Source organism: Mustela nigripes, chromosome 1 (assembly GCF_022355385.1).
Source record: "Mustela nigripes isolate SB6536 chromosome 1, MUSNIG.SB6536, whole genome shotgun sequence".
Classification (NCBI taxonomy): domain Eukaryota; kingdom Metazoa; phylum Chordata; class Mammalia; order Carnivora; family Mustelidae; genus Mustela; species Mustela nigripes.
In genome coordinates, this window is record NC_081557.1 from 31,057,319 (window position 1) to 31,073,534 (window position 16,216).

At 39.7% G+C, this 16,216-nt stretch overlaps 2 protein-coding genes across 3 annotated transcripts in view; one reads left to right on the top strand and one right to left on the bottom strand.

Annotated features, from left to right (window-relative positions):
- Positions 1-16,216, bottom strand: part of NELL1 (neural EGFL like 1) — an 833,778-nt gene that overhangs the window by 233,392 nt on the left and 584,170 nt on the right. The window lies entirely within an intron of this gene.
- Positions 3,206-3,737, top strand: LOC132021935 (large ribosomal subunit protein uL23). Its single transcript, XM_059407024.1, has one exon. It carries the CDS (start codon positions 3,223-3,225, stop codon positions 3,691-3,693), a length of 471 nt encoding a protein of 156 aa, XP_059263007.1. The 5' UTR covers positions 3,206-3,222; the 3' UTR covers positions 3,694-3,737.

The window sequence follows — 16,216 nt, forward strand, 5'->3', positions numbered from 1 at the left end:
AGTGGACAGAAATTCATATGGTAGAGCACGGTGCCTGTGATTGCTACTGCTGGTGGTACAGACCTTCCGGATGAGGTGTGGAGGGCTGCGAACAGTTCAGAGCACACCACCAGCCACCTGAAGAAATGGCTCTGAAACATGAAGAAGTCACTGGGAGAAGACATCTCTTTGAGTAAGATCATTGTGAGCAGTCAGCAAACCCACACCGCCCCAGATGTCACATAATGTTGATCCTGCATGCTCGAGTAGGTGGAAACTGTTCAGTAGTGTGAAATACAAAATGGCTTACAATAAAACTAGAATCTGTGGTCAGAAGGTATGTGTTCATGTCCCCAGGATCTCTGATCATATACCAACCAGGTGGCCATGGGAACATCACTTAGCATTTATGAAACAGAGGGAACAACCCCCCCCCCACCACCCTGTCAACTTCTCAGGGTTCCAGAGAGGTCCCACTAGGATATGGATATGGAAATGCTTGGAAACTATAAAGCTCTATGCAAGTCTGTGACTGCTAATCTTGTCAGGAGATCAGGGATTGAGGATAGATTTTGACATTCATTTTCTCTGTGAGACTGATAAAGTCATTATATTCTTGGGATCTCATTTCACTTCTTTCTAAGAAGAGACTGAAACTCCACAGTATTGAGATGTTCCTTCCAACTATAACATTATTTCAGTAATTCTCCAAGTCTGCACTCCCCTTTCGTGGAAAGATGCCAATTGCCCAAATTAACAAAGTGGCAAATTGGGATTTTCTGGAAGGCAAAAGCCAAGCTACTTCTGAAGTTAGAGCCCAATCACAGGGAAGTACCAGAGCCAGCAGCACTTAGAGCAACGACAATGAAAACAGAAGCATAATTCCCAGTGTTAATTCTGAACAAATAAGTTAAATTTGCATCAACTATTTGGTCTAATAAAGCAGTAAGTTCATTGTGCATTCTTTGAGAAATACTTCCATAAAATTATTAAAATTAAACTTCTGGCACTTAACAGATTAAATTACAAAGAAAATTCACTTACAGTTGAAACATCATTCCCTGGAGAAGCAGAATTACTGAGGTGTTCATAATACAACAACTATGATTACATAGCATTTTCACAGCCAAAAATTGCTTTGAAATTCACCAAAACACTGTGATGAGGCAATCAGACATCATCCCCATTGCAGAGGTAAGAACACTGATGCTTTGCACAGAACCTAACTTGCACTGAAAAAACACAGTAGGAGGAACAGGTGGAAATTTTAATTTTGGGTGTTTTGACTTCCAAAGCTACATTAGGCTGTACTCCCTCAAGGTGGCCACTGTACCAGGCTTACCACTAGGTGCTATTGCTTTTCACTTTATGTTAATACACAGTGGAGACTGGGGAGTTTTTGAATAGGGGGTAAAAAACAAACAAAAACAACCCCAAAACATAAAAAAAGCTGTTATGAAAGGTCTAGACCAGCCAAGTGCCATTCAGCACAGTTCAGATGAGTTTGCTGTCTGGGTTTACACAACCAAATACACACGATGCAATACTATTGTTTCTACACCAGATTTCAGGCCCAGCGCCCACATGTGTGATTGATGGAACTCAATTAATACTGCTCTCTGCTGCCTGATTTCTTAGTGACATCAAGTTATCTCAGCATGCTACAGCTGCCCTGAAATCTCTTCACCAGCTCCTGCTACAATTGGGTATTGATTGGAAAATTCTATTACTGTACTTAGTTACACAGCTTTCAATAAACAGGTCACAGACAGCACTGTGGCTGGCTCAAGGAGAGCTGAAAGACTAGAGGGCAACAGGATATCTGAGAAAATGAGCAAGAAGCCTTCCATGCTCGGGCAGAATGCATGGATCTCCTTATAGCCAGGTGACCTGGGAATTTAGTAATATAGACTTGCCTCTGGGCCCTAAATGGGGCACACCTGCTGGATACAAAATGGAAAATATTTAACAGCAACCTGACTGGACTTCAAATTAAAATAAGAATAAGGCATCTGCATGTGATGTTTGGAGGAGCGAAACCTGTCGGTTGAATTAATATGGAGCAAGCTCCTTATCCTAGGCACTGGAGATACTGAGAAATCTAAGATAGGACTCTCATTACCAAGAGTTAACAAATTACAACCCACACACCAAATCTGGCCTGCTATCTACTTTTGCGAATCAGGTTTTATTGGAATACGGTCAGGCTCATTTACATAATGTCTTGGGCTGTTTTGCTGGGATGGCAGAACTGAAGAGTTGAGACAGAGGCCACGTGACCCATAAAGCTGAAGTATTTATGACCTGGCTTTTTACAGAGAAACTTTGCTGACCCATGAGCTAGACTACAGGTACTACCAGGTGATCTGAATATAATATTCTAAATTCCTGAGAGAGCACAAGATGATAAGACACCCTTAAGGAAGAGTACCAAGGCTTTCCATAGGCTGCCAGGAGGAGCCTAACAGCATGAGCTGTTTCAGAAAGGATGAACAAAATTGGGTAAGGAAAGAAAGATAGAGAAAGAGACGGAAGCCACAACCAGAAGCATCTGTGCAAGGAAAACTGCAAACTTGTAGAACAAGATCATGCCAGTGCATGAAAATGTAACCTCCAAAGGAGCCTCCAAACTATCGCAGTCTCAAGGGTAAGGTAGGAACCTGGTCAGAGAGAGTTTAAAGACAGAATTCTTTTGGAATGAAAAGGCAGTAACCTAGACAGATCTAGACAGTATAATGTAAGCGAAATGAAGCCATCAGAGAAAAACAAATACAATATGATTTCACTCATATATGGAATTTAAGAAACAAACCAAATGAAGAAAAAAGTAGACAAACCAGAAGACAGACTCTTCACCATGTGGAACACACCAGTGGTTACCAGAAAGGATGTGGTTGGGGAGATGGGTGAAATAGGTGATGGGGCTTAAGGAGTCCACTTATGATGAGCACTGAGTAATGTACAACATTGTTGAATCACTACATTGTACACCAACATTAATAAAACACTGTGTATTCGCTATGCTGATGATAAAGAAAAAAAGAAAGAAAAAAAGTATGAATTGAAAGAGAAGATTACAAGCTTTGACTTTAGAGGTATTTCAGTGGTCCCAATGACAGATATTTGGGGTCTAGACTCTACTGGCAGTAAAGGTTCCATCCAATATTATTAAAAGAAGGAGACTAGAGAAAAGGAAGATGGGTATTTTCCTTAAAAATGATGCTAACCATCCCTTTTACGAAGATGGCGCCGAAAGCTAAGAAGGAAGCCCCTGCCCCTCCCAAAGCCGAAGCCAAAGCAAAGGCTTTGAAAGCCAAGAAAGCGGTGCTGAAAGGCGTCCACAGTCACAAAAAAAAGAAGATCCGCACATCACCTACGTTCCGACGACCCAAGACTCTGCGTCTCCGAAGGCAACCCAAATACCCTCGAAAGAGCGCCCCCAGGAGAAACAAGCTTGACCACTATGCCATCATCAAGTTCCCCCTGACTACTGAGTCAGCCATGAAGAAAATAGAAGACAACAACACACTTGTGTTCATTGTGGATGTCAAGGCCAACAAGCACCAGATCAAACAGGCTGTGAAGAAGCTCTATGACATTGATGTAGCCAAGGTCAACACCTTAATCAGGCCTGATGGAGAGAAGAAGGCATACGTTCGGCTGGCCCCTGACTATGATGCTTTGGATGTTGCCAACAAAATTGGGATCATCTAAACTGAGTCCAGCTGGCTAAATCTAAATACAGTTTTTTCATGATTAAAAAAAAAAAAATGATGCTAACCAAAAACTCAGCCACATCTCTGGTGGGATTTTATGCACCTCATCTAAGCAGGAGCGTAGAAAAATCACTGGGAAGCCTGTTTGGTAGATGCTGGATATAAAGGGAAGAGGAGAAAGAGACCTAAAAATGTGCCCTCTGCCAGACACTGTGCCAATTTCTTCATATACATACACTCTTATTCGACTCTACAGTTGTTAATAAATAACTCACTTCAAAATGAAGGAAAGGGTCTCCCTTGGGATTATAGAAATCAAGTCCCTGGTAGGGACCTCGGGACATGACAGGTGCTCAATAAAGTTTGGTGTCTTCCCCCTGAGACATTATTCTGACTGAATCCAACCAGAAGGGAAGGCTGTCTCATTCCTCAGATAATTTTATACACCTTTCTGCAGGTGCTCAGGATCCAGTGGAGATAGGCTGACATTGGCATCAGAGAGGTTATAGTCCATGCTACTGCTGGACATAACTCCCTTAGGGTAGTGGGATTATAGTTTGGAAGCAAAAATCAGAGATTTTGAGCAAATTCCATATTCTGACTATTAATATACACCAACCAGCTCATGTGGTCCCCTAACTGGGGAGATCTTTGTAAATAATGAACAAAGAAAGTAAGATCTCAATTAGTTTCTTCTTTAAAAAAAAAAAAAAAGGTATTCTTAAATATACCAAGATTCTTTACTTGAAGCACTAAACTCCATGGGAGGCTGGTTGTTCTTTCCTTCAAACCCACATGGATTATACTGTCAAGTGTTAAAGTAATCAAACCAGGAAGCCATTAGACAGAGGTGACATCAATCACAGTGCCAGTAGAATACAGAAGCATGAAAACCTGAGCCAGAGTCAATTCCTGCAAATGCTTCAAGGTTAAGAAATCCAAATTTGACCAAACACAAATAGTAAAGTAGGCTTTCCCAAATAAGGTAAGCACTTAAGCTATAACCAGTCAAATAATTTCCTTGTTTGGCTTCCATGTGTGCTCTACAAAAGCCTCTCCCTTAGTTCCTTCTAGCAAAGGGCTGCTCAATTCAAACTGGTATCTGCTCAAATCAACTCTCATAAATTTTAATGTGCCTCAGTTTATCTCTTAAGACAAGTTAGTGGGTTCCAAGAGCTAGCTGGTTTGGCAGTTAGCACAGTGTGGTGTACAAATAAGCACCTAATAAATGCCTTTTGACAGGGATAATGGCTTGGTCTGGGGAATAGTTTCAGCTACTGGACGTGTGTACTTAGCTGGAGAAATTCTCTCTCCTTACCCTCTAGTATCAAATCACTCCCAATTAATATCATTCATCACATATACTCCAGACTCCCACAGTCATAAACCTTGATTACTTTGTCTGAATCACCAACATGGGGTCTTGTTTACAAATGCCTGAGCTCCCATTTGGAATAAGACTTCCCTTTGCCTGCCACAAATCCATTTGTGAGAATTCAAAAATGTGTACAGACTATACTGAACAGGGATTTGTGCTTTTTTGGTGATGCTAGGAAGCCACACAGATAAACAGGCTCCCCATCATTAATAATTTATTTTACAGTTCTAGAAGCTTATGATGTGACTCTCTTTTTCCTGAACTCCTTCACAATACAGATGTATATTATGCAACGTTCTGCCCTGTCAGATTCCTAGTGTTTTACCAATTAGACTGGTCTTGCTTAAAATCATGAGCTTTTCCAGGAAAAGGACAGATCCTGTCTCTCTCTCTGAGTCAGCACTTAACCCAGGGATAACCACACACATATTAAAATCAAAATAGAAGTCAAAGTTATATTAGCTTGCATTTATGGAAAAATAACCTGGTCCTGACAGAGAATTGATACAACTGAGTGAAGCAAGAAAGAATGAGAGTGAGAAATAACGTAGAGAAATAAGTGTGTTGGTTTGCCATAAAGTATCACAAACAAATGGCTTAAACTACAAAATTCTATCGTTTCAAAGTTCTGGGGCTACAAGTTCAAGATCAAGGTGTTGGCAGGTACTTTCCAAGGACTGTGAATGAGAATCTGTTTCAAGCCCTTCTCTCCTAGCTTATAGTGGTTTGCTGGCAAGCTTCGGCATTTGTGGGCTTGTAAAAATGTCACCCCAAACTCTACCTTCATCTTCATATGATATTCTCTGTGTATTCAAATTTTCCATTTTAATAGGGATACAAGTCCTATCAGATGAGGGACCCATTCTACTCTATTATCACTTCACTTTAACTAATTACATCTATAACGGTACTATTTCCAAATGAAGTCATGTTCTGAGATACCAGGGCTTAGGACTTCATGAATTTTGGGGGAATGCAATTCAACCCATAACAATAGCTGTGATATTATGGTATAACACAAAATATATATTTGGTGTTCATCCACAGTTCCTGGCACCTAATTCCTAAAGCCCTTGTAATTTCCTCTTTAATAGCTAGAGGAGCATCATTTAAAAAACACTTAGCTTCGTTCCCAGCTTCAGAGCATAAACACGAAATTGGTGTTCTTGGTTATTCATAACAAATTCCCTTCAATCACACCTGAGTTTATCTTAATGAGCCCTAAAAATGGGGCCAGCTGCCAAGGGGAACCAACCACATGATCAGCTGGATGAAACATTCAGCCCTGCTCCACTCTACCCTATGCCACCCCACCTCCAGGGAGGGGAGAGGAGCTGAAGATGGAGTTCAGTCACCAATGGCCAGCCAATGACTTAATCAAGCATGCCTATATGAAGTCTCCATAAAAGCCCCAAAAGGACAGGGTTTGGAGAGCTTCCATGTTGGTAAACACATGCAAGTCCAGGAAGAGTGGAGCTCAAAGAGAGAGGGCACGGAAGCTCCGCACCCCTTCCTACACTGCCCTGTGCTGCTCTTCCATCTGACTATACTTGAGTTGTCCTCTTTTATAATGAATGAGTTATCTAGTAACTAAATCCTTTTCCTGAATTCTGGGGGCCACGTGAGCAAATTAGCCAAACCTGAAGTTGGGGTCATGGGAACCTCTGATTTATAGCACAGGGGACAACCTGGACATAATTGTCAGTTGAATTTGTGGTGGAGAGGGCAGTCTTTTAGGACTGAACCCTGAACCTGTGGGATTTAGCACTATCTCTAGGTGGATAGTATTAGACATATAACTGGTATTATAGAACTGCTTGGTATGGGACGCCCCCTCCACACACACACACACACACACACACACACACACACACATAACCAGAAATCTTAGGAGTATAGAAAGAGTCCATGGAGAAACATAGAAGTCCTTTGTTTATAGTAGGTAAAGCCAAACAACACTGTGCGCAATGATCTGACCATATCCTCCCACGAAAATACCAATGGTTTCTTGGTGACATGGGATAGGTTGGAAAGGCTGTATAGAACCTCCACATCTTAGAACAGCCTATATGATAGGGAGAAAAGAAAACAATTTTCGGCTTATCCTTATAATCCTTATAATTCCTATCTTCTTTTAATCAAAATTTACCCCAAGAAACATTATTCAGTAATTCTAGTTGATGTTACCCTGCTCCTGTAGAGGTAATGGGGAAGCTAGAGCTTCCATGGGTCTAGCTGGGTTGGACTTAGACATAGTAGCCACTGCAGGTGCTTCCAGAGCCAGCATATAGAGAAGGTCCCAAAGTTGGCACTTGGCCCTAAAACAGGTGAGAGAATCAATAAATTATCACTGGTGGCTGGAATGTTAAGGCTGTGAGAATGATAGAAGCCATTGCCCAGCTATTCAAGCCAGGAAGCATGGCAAGTAGCCAAGACCCAGAGAACAGATGGACCCAGATTGCCTGGGGAGGTACATAAACTAGGACTGGTAAACATGTATTTAAAAACAAAGCAAAACATAATTATCAGCACTGGCATCAGTATGATGAAAACTAATGTACTGATATGGAAAATTAGAAATGAGTGAGCATATTCATTTCCTAGGGTTGACATATTACCACAAACATGTGGTTTGAGAGAAAAGAAATGTATTCTCTCACAGTTTGGTAGGCTAGAAGTCTGGAACCAAGGTGGTGGCAGGGCCATACTCTCTCCAGTGGCTCTAGGGACCAAACCTCCTTGGCTGTTCCAGCTTCTAGTGATGGTGGTCAGCAAACCTCAGCATTCCTGGGCTGGAAGATGCAGAACTCAAATCACTGTCCCTGTTTGCACATTACCAAATTGCTTTGTGTCCCTGTCTTCACAGAGTTTTCCTCTTCAGTTATATTGGATTTGGGTCACCTTAATAACCTCAATTTAACATTTTAACCTCATTTAATAATCTCATTTCCATGCAGATGATTACATCTGCAGATTCTATTTCCAAATAAGGCAGCATTCACAGGTACTGGATCGCTGGGGCTGCAACAATATTTGGGGCGAGGGCACAATTCAACCGCTAACAGTGAGGCCTATAGGGATAGGGTTCTAAAAATGGATTTACTACTGATTACTTCCTCGAGCTCGGGTATATCTTTAGATCTCTACAGACTGGGAATTCCGCCTCTGTAAAATCAGATAAGTGGCTCTTAATATTTTAAAGATGGACCCATCTCCATAAAATTCATCAAACCAAATATAAACAAATGTATTTAGGAGCTTCACAACAAAATGACAGTTTTCAAGGTACTCTTGGGAGGTTCAAGGGCCTCATGAAAGCCCATCCCTGGACCTATGAGACTGATCTCTGTCCCAACTGATCAAGATCACTTCAGATTTTGCCACTTTACAGCTTTATTGTTTATTTTCATGCTTTAGTAACATTCCATTCAAGTCTTACTAGCTTTTCAAAGTCCTTTGGCAGGGAAAGCTCTCTTTAGACATTGAAAAAAAAAGAAAGGAAATGCTTCTTTCCTCCTTGCAAGACTATTAATGCCAGCCATTTCAAGGGGCAAATGTTGCTGTCTATTTTCTGAGAAGTCAGAGTATCTTTGTTCCTATAAGCCTGGGTTAAAATTTCATAAAACAGAAGAGCAGTCAGTGTCAGCATCCACCCCTAGAAACTGGGGCAAATAACCTCAGAAGCTTTGATAGATCCAAACCTTGTACCTTCTCCTGGACCAGATAATCTCACGCATTTTAGGCTTCACTCAGAACCCCCTCATCTTATACTCTTGTCAGAGTATAAGAACCTCTGACACAATGTATATACCTACTTCAAGTATGCACAATGGGTGATCTTTTATGTTTTCAACAATGTGCTTCCATTGCAATCTCTCTTTCTAAAGCAGGATTACAGTTATTTCAATTTTGTAACTCATGATCTAACAAAGTGCTCTGATTAGCATTTAGCAAATGCTACTGGTACATAATACACTACCTGTAGAAATTATATGATGTGCATTTGTTACAATACTGCACTGTCTGCTTATCACATCTCTCTTACAAGGTTAGGAATCATGTTTAATTCCTATATATAACTCAATTCAGAAATCATTTGGCACAGAGTAACTACACCAGGACAAGGGTGAGGCAAGAGAAAGATGTGAGGCACATAACTAAGGAGACCCTCGCTCTCAGAATCACGCAAGCAGTCTTGCACAGTAAATATATAATTTGCCCAGTGGTGTCTGAACGAAGGGGAAACAAGGAAAAATGAAGGCGTGCCAGCATTGGGAAAAAAAAAAAAAAAAAACCAGGATGAGAAGAATGAAAAGTGGGAGACAACAAAGCTGGCTGGCATCAAGGAGAAAAAGGAGAGATCATAGTTAAGGGTTCAGGGACATCATTCACCAATTAAGCACCAGATCTACATTTCTCAGCCTCCCTTTCAGTTGGCTGGGGTCATGTGATGGTGTTAGCCAATGTATTGTGAGCAGAAGTGACAGGGAGCATAAGAGTCGGAGTGTCTTGTCTTCCCCTCCTTTCTGCGGTCACAGTGATCTCAGAAGCCCTGTGGAACACGTGACATAACAATGAGATAGACGAGGGTGACGCAATGCACATCGGATATCATGAGAGTAAGAATTAAACTTTTATAGTCTAAGCTACTGAGATCACGTGCTTTACTATTGGAATGGAATAGTCCTTCTATCCTGATTAATACAATGACACATCAGGTGTAATGAACAGAGTTATATGGATTTTTCACATTATCTTTGATGGTAGGAAAGAAGGATCCAGAGAACAACTTTTATCTTATCATGATATCAATTACATACACTGTCTAGTATTCCCAGGCTCCATCCATTTCAGGTCCAGTTTTAGGAAATACTGTGCTCCATGCTCCCAAGACAAGTACCTTGAAAACTGTCATTTTGTTGTTAAGCTCCTAAGCACCTCCCTTGTCCCAGCCTGCAAGAAGACTTCTCTGCATTGAAACAACAGAAGAGTCCCTTCTCGCATCATCGTCTAAGGACCACATACTGTTTAACTGAGAATACTGAGTATTCACATGCAAAACTGATCTCTTATTTCCACCTACTTATCTCTTTATTTAAGCTTTACCCTATCAGAATCTCAATAAGATCTTCAAAAGGAGTATCTTCTATTTCCTGTGATTTTTGGAATTTAACATGTTCTTGCTATAATATCCTAATCCTTGAACCTAAATGTAATAACCTCAGCAATTAGAAGTCTTAGAGGGCCACCTGAGTACAGCAAAGAAAAGCAAGCAATAAGATATTTTTAATAAGTTTAAATAGGAAAGATTTATTTTCATATCTGTTTAATATATGTATAGACTATGTATACAAGTATAAGACTAATTAAGTGCAGTGTCAAATCCAACAGAGGAGTATCTAGTTGACCTGAATCCTAGGACTGTCTCTGCCTGTTATAAGTATTGTGATCTAGAGCCAATCACTTAAATTGTTTTTGTTTTTTGTTAGTTTTGTTTGTTCTTTAAGAATTTTGGGAGAACCAGGCAAGACTAAAAAGCACAGTGGCAAGATCTTAAATTCTGAATTGCACAGTCCTGAGAATGCTTCCCCATTTACTGATTCTTGCTTAAATAAGTCACTGCCTCTACAACCTCAAGTGGCTCAAGTATGGGGGGTAAGTTTTCTCCATTTGTAACACTCAATAAGATAATCTACGTAAAAAGGTTTGACACAGAGCCTGGCTGATAGTAAATAGCAACTAAATGTGTTTCTGTAAGTGCAACACAGGTGCAGAGTGTTATTGTTACTCATACACACATACAAGGGTTCTAGTTATTATTCAGGGACAAATTTATGTGAAACTGAAGATTTGCTATCACAATCACAGTTCTGATAATAAAGGTCTTTGCTAAAGAATGCTGAAATATTTGCAATACATGGGATCATGTGCATTAGCTATTGTTATATAAATGTCAGTTAATTTTGCATAGAATTAAGACAGACTTGGGATACACTGCGGTAGGGCCAAATATTCAAAAGGAACAGAAGCAAGCTTAGCTTTGAGAGCGGAAGGCTTCTGAATCTATTCCCTCTGCCTTTGGGCTTCATTGTGATTTGACATAGGAATTGATCTGATTAAAACAGTATGTCCAAGTTCACATAACTAATACCTATGAGTCTTAGTTTTCTCCTATGCAAAATGGGGAGATTAGTAGTACCTAATTCACTTGCATGGGAGACTATCAAAAAGAAAAAAAGCTAAAGCACTAGCAGAGTGTAGTCTCGCCACAATAAACACTGGCCAGGAGTCCTAGCAGTTATCACTGTGGCAGTGTGGGCTTTAAGATTGTAGTCGCTGGGGGTTGGGTAGAGTTGGTACTCATGGTGGCAGCTGGACTCATGAGGTCAACAAAATACTCAAAAGCTGTCAGCCACCACCCAGCAGTTCTTGGTAATTGTAAAAAAAACCTGTTTGTCATCTACAAAGCAGAAGACAAATACTATCTTTAGTACTATTGCCAGCCAACACCTTGCCTGTAGGACATTTTACATTCATTTTTCCAAAAGATACTTATTCACTCCTTTCCCACTGTTGTGGCAGCCACTATCCTAGGGCTTTGAGAATGCAGCAGTGAACAAAATACGACAATCTTGCAGTCATGCAAATGACAGTGAAGGGAGGAGGGGGACGTGATAAAAAGATACACAAAGAAATACAGAACTGCAAATCTGAAAACCTCTATGAAGGAAGGAGACAGGAGCTGGTCCAGTTAAGCTGTGGTGACCAGGTTCAAATCTTGGCCTTCCCGCTTATAAATGGTGTCACTTTGGGTTGACAATCTCTCTGTACTTTAGAAATTCTTCTGTAAATGAAGATAACGAATTCCTTCATAGGGCAATTGGGAAAATCCAAGGAAGTAACACACATACGTAATGGAATTAGTGTCTAGTACACAGCGAGTGCTCAGAATGTTAATTATTATTTCAATTACAAGAGTTTCATGGAAAGGCTCTTTGTTTACTTTGTTAAATACATCTGGATGGCAAACACACACACACACACACACACAAACACACACAAACACACACATACATATACCCCCCACAAACATACAATGTTAAGATCATCAATCAATTCTTTTTCTTAAGATACATTTGTCATCATATACAAAACAGAATGGTTTGACTAAATTTTCACTTTCTAAGCTGCTTGTTGTGTAGAAATAGATGGAAGTTTTTAGGGAAGAAAAGGACCCAGCATGCCATCAGCTTTATTTGACTGTCTTCAGGCAGGCAGGTTCCCAGCTGTCCTGACAGTGAGAATCCATCCATTTCTGGAAGATCTCCTGGGAAGGGGACATGTTAATCTCCATTGGCAGGTAACAAATAAATGGTATTGAAAATTTCATACCCAGATGAAGGGTGAAGCTTAATCCAAAGTGATTTATGGTTTGAGTCACACAGTTATTATTGACAATTCCTTGATTAGATCTTTGGTATTTTCCCCAGTTACATTTTTTCTTAGTTTAAATAAAACACGATCAGAAGAAGTCAGACACTGAGACAATTAAGGGGCAAGTGAGGAAAAAAAAAGAGCAAGGAGGAGAGAGAGAGAGAGAGAAAAATAGAAGAAATATTTGATAATTGAATTCATTTGGACTTTTTTTCTCCTTTTCTAGTTCTTGGTATAACTAAATTTAGAGGTTTCTATAAAAATATTTGAATTGAAACCTTAGGAAAGGCTTATAGTAGAATGAATTAAATTCAGAACATTTTTAAGTGTTTCAGGCATCTTAAGTAGCATTTAAAAAAATCTTGGCTTTTGTATTTGCAGTATTATTAATATTATGAGTTTGAAAAGGTAATATATGTTGTCTTGTTTTCTAATGGAATTTGTTTCCCATTCAGGAGCCTTTCTAAAGAGCTTAGTGGGTGCATAGAGAATATTAGGCCTCTGCTTCTATTAAGTAAAAATAGATTTTTTTTTTAACTTGCAAAACAATGGAGAGTCAAAACGAACATGTTTGCTAATGGTGCTGTAGGAGCTAGGTATTTTAACTATTCTTTTCTCGTTTTGTGCCCTCAGTATCTGCTCTCCATCTCCCTCTCTGCAGCTGCCTCAGCAGGTACAGCCTAACATACTGATGACCAAACCTAGCTGCTGTCACAAAACATACAGAACTGCATTAACCACTACACTCCGCAGAACACCATATGGAAACGAATTACACGGTTAAATCCTTACTCAGACGAGACATATAGGTGGCCAAATTAACATATAAAGAAAGTACTGGCAATCAAGACTGCATGTATTCCCCTTAAGTTTTTGAACTCTATGAGGACATAATGCAAAAGGAGAAAAATGGAATTAGAGACAGGTGGAAACAGAGAGAGAGAGAGATGTCTCTTACATGAATCCTTTAACTAAGAGAAGAGGGACCATTAACATTCCCTGGGTAGAGATAAAACACTCAGCAGACTGTACAATGCATTACATACTTTGCCTAATCAGGGGTCAGCCCATGATAGCCTGCCGCCAAAATATAAGACCCGTATAACCTAAGGATGGTTTCTCATTTTATTTATTTTTTTGGATGGCTTTTCATTTTTAAATGTAAAATATAAAGAAGACTATTGGCTGGGCACCTGGGTGGCTCAGTGGGTTAAGCCTCTGCCTTCGGCTCAGGTCATGATCTCAGGGTCTTGGCATGGAGCCCCACATCAGGCTCTCCGCTCAGTAAGGAGCCTGCTTCCTCTTCTCCCTCTGCCTAATAAATAAATAAAATATTAAAAAAAAAAAAAAAAGAAGAAGACTATTGGCTATTTGGAGAGAACAATTACTCATTGTATGTACTGGCCTGTAATTCCTAAAATATTTGCTCTCTGCCCCTTTGCAGATAAAGTTTGCAAACCACTGGCCTGCATTATTTATCACCCATGACATCACTGCATTTCTCCTTTGTAGCATTCTCTATACATACACTCACTTATTTACTGTCCATCTATGCTTCTAGACAACACATTTCTTGAGAGTAGAAACAACGAGAAGCTCTGTGATTTTTACACAGCTGTGTCCCCAGCACCAAACACTGCGTCTAACACAAAGAAATCATTCGATAAAAATTTGATGAAAAAATTGGTAAATGAACTCTGTTGCACAGGCAGGACTTTCCCTGGCCCTAGTGATTATATGTCCTAACAGCAAAGTGGAAACCAGAGAGAAGGCGGCACCGGCCTAACATCATGAAGCAAAAGAGTGGAGAAAAAGGATTTTCAATGCAGAGATTCATACCCTTATTTCAGTGCTTTTTCACGATAAGCTTCCTTTGAGCAAAGGAGGAAAGAGCCAATTTTTGTCTAATATGGTTTATATACGTATCTATCGAGAACAGATAAAACAGACAGAGCACTTACTCACTGGGACAGGCAAAGCCATGCAAACACGGCCAGCCATCCTTTTTCTCCCCACTCTCCACCTGCTTCCTAATCCAGTGCTTCCGAGCCCAGTGAAATCTCTGCACAAAGGTCAGGAACTGAATTATTCAGCAACTGATGGAAACAGTAAGTAGGTGCTTCTACTCGGAGGGAGGAGAGTCACCTAGTGATGCTGAATGGATGCACACATACAGATGGCGGCAAGCTCAAAAGCACATCATTCATACTATTCTGCTTATTTTATTATAAAGAGAGCAAAGGTCAAACCATAGTCCTTCATCCTTGCCCACTTACATCATTCAAACAGCATCTCCAACTTTGTATATTTCTGATTTTCATTACTATAATCACACATCAGTGATAGCAGCCACAGTGGTGACGTGTCTGGAACTTCTTTACCTACATTGTCTGATTTCACCTTAAACATAACCTGGAAAGAATGGAGTGAAAGTTCACAAAGGTAGTAACTGGCAGAGCCAGGAGTCAAATGTCATTCTCTTCTCACTGTAAGTCTGGTCATTGTATAACCACTGCCTTAAATCAGAACTATCCACTTTGGGCTGCTGCTTTGTTCTTTAGTAGCTTGTCCTAGTCTTCACATCCTTATTACCATTTTTATTGATTTTACGTATTTTTTATCTTTTAAAAAGAAGCTTACAGTGTGATATATCTTAATCTCCTATGACCCAAGAACGACCTTAAGTCTATGACACAGGATATGCATGAGCTCTAAAATAATTGATAATAACATTTAACTACTTTCCAGTGTTATTTAATTAATTTCTTTATACAACATTTTTCTCTACAAATGACATGAATAAAATTGGAATGAAAGACATACAAAACCATCTTACAGCAATACTCAAACTAAGCTCAGCAGAACAAGAATTAGATGGAAAAAAAAATGAACCCCCTCAAAAAAAAAAAAAGCCATGAAAAAACTAGGCAAATGCTTAATCCCTAGTTGGAAGAAATCACAAAGAAAACAGCAACAAATTCAGTTATGTAAAAATTAAATTAATTGATGCTAAAACAGCACAAAATAATTTAAAGGTAAATGACAGAAGAGGAAAATGTCAGTAATCTAAGACAAAGATCAAGGTTTTGGATTTTTAAAGCACTTGCTCAAATAAGTAAATAAGAAAATCACTAAGTTAAAAAAACAATGGACAGGATGACTTCTTGTGATGAAAGTTTAGATGACACAAGGAGGCCATTCCTTCTACCATCAACAACAAGGCCTGTATAGAGTATCTGAAACAATCCTTTACAGATTTCAAATAATGGGAAGCACAGGAGATGATACCTCATAGAAGGAAAGAAAATAAGGTAATTTCTAACATTGCCTCGATTTTCTGCCTAGAGGTACTTTATAGGCATGGCGCAGGACAAGGAAATTCAAGTAGAGCACAGAGTGCTTCCTGGGGTTATGGGACAAATACCAGAGTTTGAGGAAGCACAGATGACTGTACAGATGACTAGAATATGAGGCCAGAGTGCCCCAGAGGAGGCAACTGAACAGAAGAAGTTTTGGAAATCTGCATCAGAGACATCTTGAATCTCTGAACACAGAACTGTGCATCCTTGGAGTAGTACTCCAAGTAGCCAGCCAAAGAACTAATGGAACATTGTAATCTGAAGAATTTATTGCAGTTTAATAAGGTTGGAAGACATTCAATTTCTAATCAGTAAAATTTGAGGGATCTTTATTTATTTATTTGACATAA

Excerpts from the sequence above, each read along its gene's own strand:
- LOC132021935 (XM_059407024.1), top strand. The coding sequence starts at position 3,223 with ATGGCGCCGAAAGCTAAGAAGGAAGCCCCTGCCCCTCCCAAAGCCGAA.